This window comes from Apium graveolens, unplaced genomic scaffold, assembly GCF_009905375.1.
Source record: "Apium graveolens cultivar Ventura unplaced genomic scaffold, ASM990537v1 ctg7921, whole genome shotgun sequence".
Taxonomy (NCBI): domain Eukaryota; kingdom Viridiplantae; phylum Streptophyta; class Magnoliopsida; order Apiales; family Apiaceae; genus Apium; species Apium graveolens.
Window position 1 is genome coordinate 31,633 of NW_027420741.1, and position 8,767 is coordinate 40,399.

An 8,767-nucleotide genomic window follows, 5' to 3' on the forward strand; every position below is an offset into this window, starting at 1 on the left:
CCAGTTCAGCCCCTGAGCATAAGCCTCGGGCCCTAAATAAACCAAAACTTTTCAGCACCTCAGGACCTGAACATCTAGCCTCGGGCCCTGAACATTCCAGAATTGTTTTCAGCATACCATCAGGTCCTGAGCTTCCAACCTCAAGCCCTGAACATTGCAGAAACTTATCTCAGAACATCATCAGGTCTTAAACCTCTAGCCTCAGGTCCTGAACATTGCATAAATTTCAAAATATGCTTCTCAACTAAAATCGAAACAACTCTTGTACAAATAAGCATTCTTGCTCTTAATTCTACATGGATTTCACTAAGAAAATATCTTAGATCCAAATATGAAAGTTTATGTCCTTATAGCAAGGAACAACCTCCACTTGTTATTAACCAGAAATTACGTCAAGAAGACATATTACATATGTCTTCAAATTTCCATTTTCTAACAATCCCCCACAAATTCATACAAAAATGCATATCAGATTTTATCATGACTTGTTTTTCAGAGTCGGTACCCTTCCGAGTTTGAACCCTCATAAGTCCCCTACTTCGATGGCTACCGTATATAGATGGAATGTTTCACCTTGAATCTCTATCCGTTTGGTGTAACCACACTCCATAGACGACGACAAGTCAAAAGGCTATGGTGCAGATCTACGGCTTTGAGACGATATGGTCTTGTCTCGATCCTGTTCGTTGAATGCTTCAAGGAATAACGCTTTCCTCTAATTGCGACCACACAATTGCATTCGCTTAGCTGGGCATCTCCAAAGATGTAATGCTAACATCTCGTCTTTCAACTTGACCCCATTCAGAGTTTACAAATTCTGACACACTATTTGGTCCATCAGAATTTATCAAATCCTGATCCAAAACTGTTACAATCAGAATTTGTTAAAACTCTTGCTAACTAGCGGTCCAAGTACCTCTTAAGGTTTATAGGGGATAGACTCAGATACATAAGTATCTAAAAGTATATGGTAGATGTACTACCAATTCAACCTTATAATTTGTTATTACCACATTGAATACACTTCGAGGGATCTCCTCTCGGGTGTATTGGGTTCCCGCTATTGATGAATTATGATGGGTTATCAGTCCCATCCCCAACCTCGACTTAAGGACTACAGCATGCTCAAGCCCTTTAGTCAGTGGATCAGTTATATTATCAAGAGGTCCTATGAACTCTATAGCAATAATCCTATCAGACACAAGACCCCTTATAGACTTTAGTCTAACTTGGATGTGTCTCTTTGTTTTAGCATTATACTTTACACTTCTAGCTTTGTCGATAGTTATAAGGCTATCATAATAAACAGAAATGGCAGGAAGCGGAGGGGGAAACTGTATTTGCCCCATAATCTCTTGGTTTTTTCTTATGTGACTTTCTCGGAGGGGGAAACTGTATTTGCTCACACATCACCTTTGCACGCCCCCTGAATGTCGAGCACAAACTGATCGCCTCTCTACACTTCCAAATTTAGTACTCCTTCTTAGAGGATCATCTGCATCTAAAAAATATTGAGCAGTGCCATAAAAACTTATTTTCCCACCATATTTGAGTTGTTTACCTTGTACTTCTCCCATACAAACTGGACACGATAACTTACCTTTGGTGGACCATCCGCTAAGCATGGAAAGTCCAGGGAAGTCACTAATAGTCCACAAAAGTACCGCCTTCATGATAAAATTTGTACGTGAGAACATGTCATATGTTTCAACTCCAGTATTCCACAGCACTTTCAATTCATCAATCAATGGCCTAAGATAAACATGCAAGTCTTTGGTTGGATCTGTCGGCCCAGGAATAAGAAGAGGCATGAACATATATGGAGCCTTTGTACACATAGAGGGAGGAAGGTTGTACACAACAACTACCACGGGCCATACCGTATACTCCTTCGCGTGCTTGTCGCGAAAAGGGTCAAATCCATCTGTAGAGAGCCCGAGTCTTACATTTCGAATCTCTTTTGAAAATTTTTGAAATCTCCGATCAAATTGTTTCCATTCATCTCCATCCGATGGGTGACTTAATTCACCTCCAATTGCAATTCTATCATGGTGCCATCTCATACATTTTGCAGTAGTCTCGGCCATGAATAGACGCTGCAATCTCATGGTAATAGGAAAGTAACGCAAGATTTTTCGTGGAATCTTCTGTTTTTTAGGATCTTTCTGCTTCTGGTATCTGTCTCCATTGCATATATCACACTTTGTCTTGTCACCATGTTCCTTGTAAAATAACATGCAATCATTCTCGCAAGCATCAATCTTCTCATATTGCATATGCAATCCTTTAATCATCTTTCGCATGGTGTAGTACTTTTGGGGCAATTTATGATCACTAGGCAATACTAATCCAATAAGATGAAGCAAATCATCAAAGCCATTATTACTACAATTATGCTTATTTTTCCACTCAAGTAACTTCATTGAGAACTCCAATGTTGTAAAATTGACATTGTTTGGATAAATTGGTTCAAAAGCAATATTCACCATCCTGTAAAATGATTTTGCTGTTTCGTTTGGTTCTTCAGAATTCTCGCAATCCTCAAAATCGTTATCATCATGTGCATCATACATGTCGTCGTCTCTGTATCTAGAACTCGTTCCAACCTCGACTTGTGATATATCTTTCTCCCCGTGACAATCCCATATAGTATACCATTGCATGATACCATGTCGATACAAATCAATTTTCACGGTATTAGGCAACTTAAAATACCTATTTCGACAATCTTGGCACGGACATCTTATAAGAACATTATCTTCTTCTTCACCATGTTCTATAGCAAATTTAATGAAACGATCCACTCCAGCCTTATATTCTTCCGTTATATATTTTGCCTCATTAAATCGATTACGACCAATCCAACTACGATCGAATGCCATCTACAAATGCAGACATATACGTAATTATTTACCACTAACAATATCAATATATTGTTTGTCAAATAAAATAATATCAACATATTACACTATGTATCATCATCCTATCAATAAAGTTAGTACACAACAATTATTTGATATTTATGAACAAATTCAAATTAATCAAATCATTTCTACATATGTTAAAGGTATGCAATTATGAAAAAAACAATGACTTATAAAATTCATAAAATACAACAAAAAATAATCGATAATTTTACTTACTTGATGATAATGGATGATTACATGAATGCAAAATGGGGTGAAAGAAGGGAGAGGATGAAGAATTGCGGCTGCTGGAATGAAAGAGGCAGTAGGGTTGCTAAAATGGATATCCTAAATTCAACCGAATTAAGTTGTGATAAACAGGCGGCTAAATTTAATTGAAAGCGGTTGTATTTAGAAATTTAACCGAAAGTGATTGTATTTAATGTTCAACTAAAAGCGGTTGTATTTATTATAGACAACCAACCACTTGCGGTTGAATTTAGCAAAATAAATTACAAAACAATAAAGTTTTGTAAAAATAATCAAAAATCGTTAAACTAATGTAAAAATATTAAAAACTAATTACAAGATCTAGAATTAATATATTATTGTCTATTTACATATTTTAACAATATTGAAAATATTAATTTTATTTTTCTGATTTTTTTTAGAAAATTATTTTTAAAATTTTGAGCTGATATTTGGCTCCAATTTTTCCCTCTAACTGTTTTGGCGGGAAAATTTCATTGGCGGCATAATTTCCCTCCAATTTTTCTAGAGCGGCTAAATTCAACCGTTTGCCATTGTAAAAGGTTCCGGTTGTAATTGTTCGGTTGAATTTAGGAGAGGCTAAATTCAACTGCAAGAGGTTGAATTTAGCCGCGCGGCTAAATACAACCGTTTCCGGTTGTAATTGATTGCGGTTGTATTTAGTCGGTTGTAATTGTTTCTAAATTCAACCGCCTAAATACAACCATTTTTAAATATGACTGTGTGCGATTGAATTTAGTCGGGCCCTATTAAATTCAACCAGATATGGTTGTATTTGATTCCGGTTGTATTTGTGCAGTTGTATTTAACCTTATTTTCTTGTAGTGTAGCATTTGTTACATTATTTTTTGATTTGATTTTGGTTGCATATATTACAAAGAAAATCAATTTCAATCCGGTATCAATCCGGTATCTGAGAAATCTGAATCAATAAAAAATAAATTATATTTTTTTATGATACCATTTTGTCAAAATGTTAATATCAACGGAAATAGGTGAATTAAATTAACAAAAAAGCAATTTCATGATTCATTAATCAACCAAAAAGCAAAATAATTAGCATATCAAATTGTAAATGATGAAAGATGATGATGACGGTGAAGGATGATAGAGACACGATGGGTGTGGATAATGAGAGAAAAGACGGAGGATCATATTGTTGAAAAAAAAAGGATAGAGAAAGTGTAATAATGAAAAAAAACACCGTATTTTAATTTTTTTCATTAATTTTTTAAAATTAATAATATTTTTTCTATTAATGTGAATTTAAAGATCTAGATGTAGAGTTTAAGAAAAGTTAAGGTAGTCATTGACTTATGTGTTTATTTTATTAAACATCTAAATATTAAATTTCTTAATTTTAAAATAAAAAAAGGATAGTAAATAAATGTGAAGATTGAGTTTTTTACATGATTTTTTCATAATTTCATGAAAAAGATCTCGAGACTAGCCTCCAAATCCTTATTTTTTGCAAAGACAATTGATAATTGTAGGTCGGTTGTGGTTAGGTGTGTAGCAAGGGTAAAATGCTAGTTTAAATAATAGTAGAATAATGTAATTTTTTTCTATTCTATTTATAATTGAATAAGGATATTATTGTATCACTTATTCTACAATATATAATATCGTCTTTTTTTAAATATATATTTTTAATGGTTGAGATTGTTTTGATGATAGTAATAAAATTTGGTTCAGCTGGTTAAAGAGAGGATCTTGGTCACATGTTCGAATCTGATATGAGGAGAATTTATAATTATGCCTCATGTCGCTTAAATGCGGTTTACCTTGGTTCACGTGGTTTGCAGGCTATTGCGTGAGCCCGTAGGGTTTATCCACTGCGCACCCAAAGGGTAGTGGGTGCGGGTTAGCTATGATAAAAAAAAGTTGGATAAGAAGTTGTAACGTTTATTATATACATATAAGTTGAGATTATTACCGTATAGTGTATAGTACCAAAATTTCCAAAAGTTGAATAAGAAGTCAACTATGTATTAATTATTATATACAAGTTGATCACCCATGCCAGGTTAATTTGTTTAGATAATTTTTACATATCATAATAATATGTGTGTTATATCAAAATTTCTAATTTTTACTCAAAAAACTCAACCCAAACTGTCTAGTGGTGGGAAGGACCGCCCAATATACCCAGTAACACGAATATGTGTAATACGTGTACTGAATGTATATCATTAAGATATATATTTTGTATATATTATGCATAAATATGCCAACATGCATGTTTTTATAATTGTTTTCTTAATATAGAATACACATGTTGAACACATTTGTATTCAATAAACTCAAAATTTTAGTTGTGGTGATCACGCATAAAAACATGTGTATAGTTAAAACAAAATATTAGTACGCATAAGTTGGCCGGTATTTAACCTTCACTCTAGGGTAATATGTATTTTCGGAAATCCGGTTTTAAAAGTAGCATAGTACGTGTTCTCATTCTACATCACCATTATTATGTATATATGTTATCTATTATAGTATAATTGATTATTAAAAAAATAAGGGAATTACAATATAATTCTAATAATCCTATTAATTTATCGAAAAACAATTTAGAATTGGACAAACCATATAAAACTAAAGGTAAAATAAAGGTGAGAGCAAAACAGGAATTAAAGTCATTGTTAATTTTATTTTTATTTACAATTATTTAAGAAAAAGTATAAAAAATTATAATATACATGTGTTAAATACATTATTTGCATTAGAATTATAATTAAATATTATAAATATATAATTTCAATAATTTTATTATTTTATTAAAAAAAATACTCCAGGGTTATATTATAACGACTCATGTATTTTTTAATTATTTAAATAAGTAATTGTGGGATATTAATTAAGTAAAATATGTGTCTTGGTTTTGGCAGCAGTATGTTGATATATACTATTTGTCTGTGATTTGTTAGTATAAAGGATTGGAATGTGTAGTTAAAAATTGAGTTATATTGTTCTGTTTTATTTTTAAAGGTGATTTTATTAGAGTTTTAAAACTCATAAATATTTGAATTGTCTCTAAAATTAGTTTTATGATTTTATAATTTCAATACTTATTTTTGGGATTTTACAAAATTTAGATATCAATATTGTATCAATTATTTAACCTTGTATGATTTTCTGATTGTATTTATTTTGTAAAAATCTGTATTAAATTCTAGAATTCTTTAAAAAATTATGAAATTCATATTTATGTAAGTTTGAAATATTCCGAGAATTTTAAAATTATTTCGGGAATTTTTGGAGTTAGTTTCACTCGCGCGTTGATTCGTTTAATTGATAAAAGCGGGTATAAATTACATTTTAGAAATTATTTTAAAATTTCGAAATTTATGTTTTTATTAAATTTGGAATATTTATAACATTTTAAGAATATTTTCGTGATTTTCTGAATTTGTTTTAAGTGCAGCTCGGTTCAGTTAATTGTGAAATACGGGTACGAGTTGAGTTTCAAAAGTGCTTTAAAAATTATGGAAATTTTATTTTTTTAGTTTCGGGATTTTTTATAAAATTTTAAAACTATTTTTATAATTTTCTGAGTTTATTTTTGTGCAACTTGGTTCGTTAAAATTACGAATACGGGTCAAAAAATCAGGCAAGAAGGACACGTGTTTGATTTTCAGGCTGCGTGTCTCTCATTTTATACGTGTTTACAATTGAGTGTTGGCATATAAAAAAATAGAAACAGAACTGGTAAATGATAAACATCCTCATCTCTTTCCTCACTCAATCTATCTCGCCTGTCTCTCTTTCTCTCTACAATCTCATCTCTCTCTTAAATCCCTTCTCTCTCCTGTTTTTCTTTCCTCTATTTTGCCCCTCCCCGTCCTCTCTGTTCGCCGCTCCTGTTTCATTTTTCCGGCCGCCTCTCCGGTGTTCAGGTTGCCGCCTTGGTTCGCTGTTTTTCCGGCTTGTTTCCCATTCGCAGTTGTGTAGTCAAGATAGTCTGAAACCTGCTTTCCAGCAACTAGGTTTCTAAATAATTATTGGTTTTAAACAAACCATACATTTACTGTAGTCAGGCATTCTGTGAGCTAACCAAACCTTTGTTGGAACAATTTTTGATTTTACCTTCCATAAAATAATTTTACCTTTTCAGGCACCTTGTATTTCCAAATTTGTTCCCATTCATTGCCTTTCTCTACTTCACTGTTGATCAGTAGTTCATAAGCTACTCTAGTATTGTATGTATCCTTAACTGGTACCCAAATAATTCTGTCCTTTTTAGCAAAGAAGCTCACTGCATTTACTATATCTTCAAGCTCCTTCAGATCCTCTAATTCCCAAATTGTCAACTTCCTTTTCCAAAATACCTCACCACTCCTATCATAACAATCCCATAAGGTCTTAAAAATGTTTACTTCTTTCTGTTGTAACTTAGAAAGACTGTACAACCTAGGGAATCTTTCCATTATGGTTATATCTTTGTACCAAAGATCTTCCCAAAAAAGAGCTGAATTCCGATCAGCAACTTCCCATCTCATAGATCTAGGTCCAAAAAACCAGATTCAGAGTGTTTAGCAACTGCCTTTATTATGCCCTGTACCATTATTAAGCATGATTTCTGTTTTCCTAGCAACTCTAACCCCTCACTCTGACCACAACCATACATGCCTCTTAACCATACATTCCATGCCATCTTTCTCTCAGCTTGCCATTTAAAACCACCACTTACAAAGCAATAATGAGTTCCTAATCTGCAATGAACTCGGCCTAATCCTCCTTGTTTCCTTGATTTGCATACTGAGCTCCAAGCTACTAAATGCATCTTTTTACCTTTCTCTTCTCCATCCCCTGAAGAGTTTCCCCAAAAATTCCCTTCCAATTCTTTCTAGTTGATTACATACTCCTACCGGTACTTTGTGTAATGTAAACCAATAGATAGGTAAACTATCCAAAGTAGACTTAACCAAAGATAGCCTCCCAGCTTGGTTCAAACTATCTCTCTTCCAGTTGGCTAATTTACTCCTAAACTTCTCCACCAATGGTTTCCAAAAAACTTTCTTTCTTGAGCTAACACCAATTTGACTCCCTAAATAAACCAAAGGCCAAGATCCTAATTTGCAACCCAACCTTTCTGCCATAAAATTAAGTTATAATTTTGAATGTGACAGGAGTATATGCTACTTTTTTGGAAGTTCTTCTTCAAACCTGATAGCAACTGAAATATTGTAATACTTTTTTTATTCCCAGAATGGATTTCTCATTTCCTTGTAAAAATACTAATGTATCATCAGCATACTGCAGATGAGTAATTTTCTTACCTTCCTTTCCCACTGTAAGCCCTCAATGATTCCTTGCTCACTTGCTGCATTTAACATACTGCTTAGTACCTCTCCCGTTAAATTAAAAAGCATGGGAGAAAGAGGGTCCCCTTGTCTAATACCATTAGACATGCTGAATTCTTTAGTAGGTGTACCATTAACCAGCACAGATATCCTTATTGACTTAAAAAAATCCTCCATCCACTTAATCCATCTGATCCCCAGGCCCAAACACTTTAGAGTTTGAACAAAAAACTCCAATTCACTGAGTCAAAAGCCTTCTCAAAATCCAATTTTAAGATCAAACCT

The 8,767-nt window shown here is 33.1% G+C and overlaps 1 protein-coding gene across 1 annotated transcript; it reads right to left on the bottom strand.

The window, feature by feature from the left end:
• Positions 1-1,409: 1,409 nt before the first annotated feature.
• On the bottom strand, positions 1,410-2,882 carry LOC141704503 (uncharacterized). Its single transcript, XM_074507755.1, has one exon. The coding sequence runs from the start codon at positions 2,880-2,882 to the stop codon at positions 1,410-1,412; it is 1,473 nt and encodes a 490-aa protein (XP_074363856.1).
• Between the last annotated feature and the right edge of the window lie 5,885 nt (positions 2,883-8,767).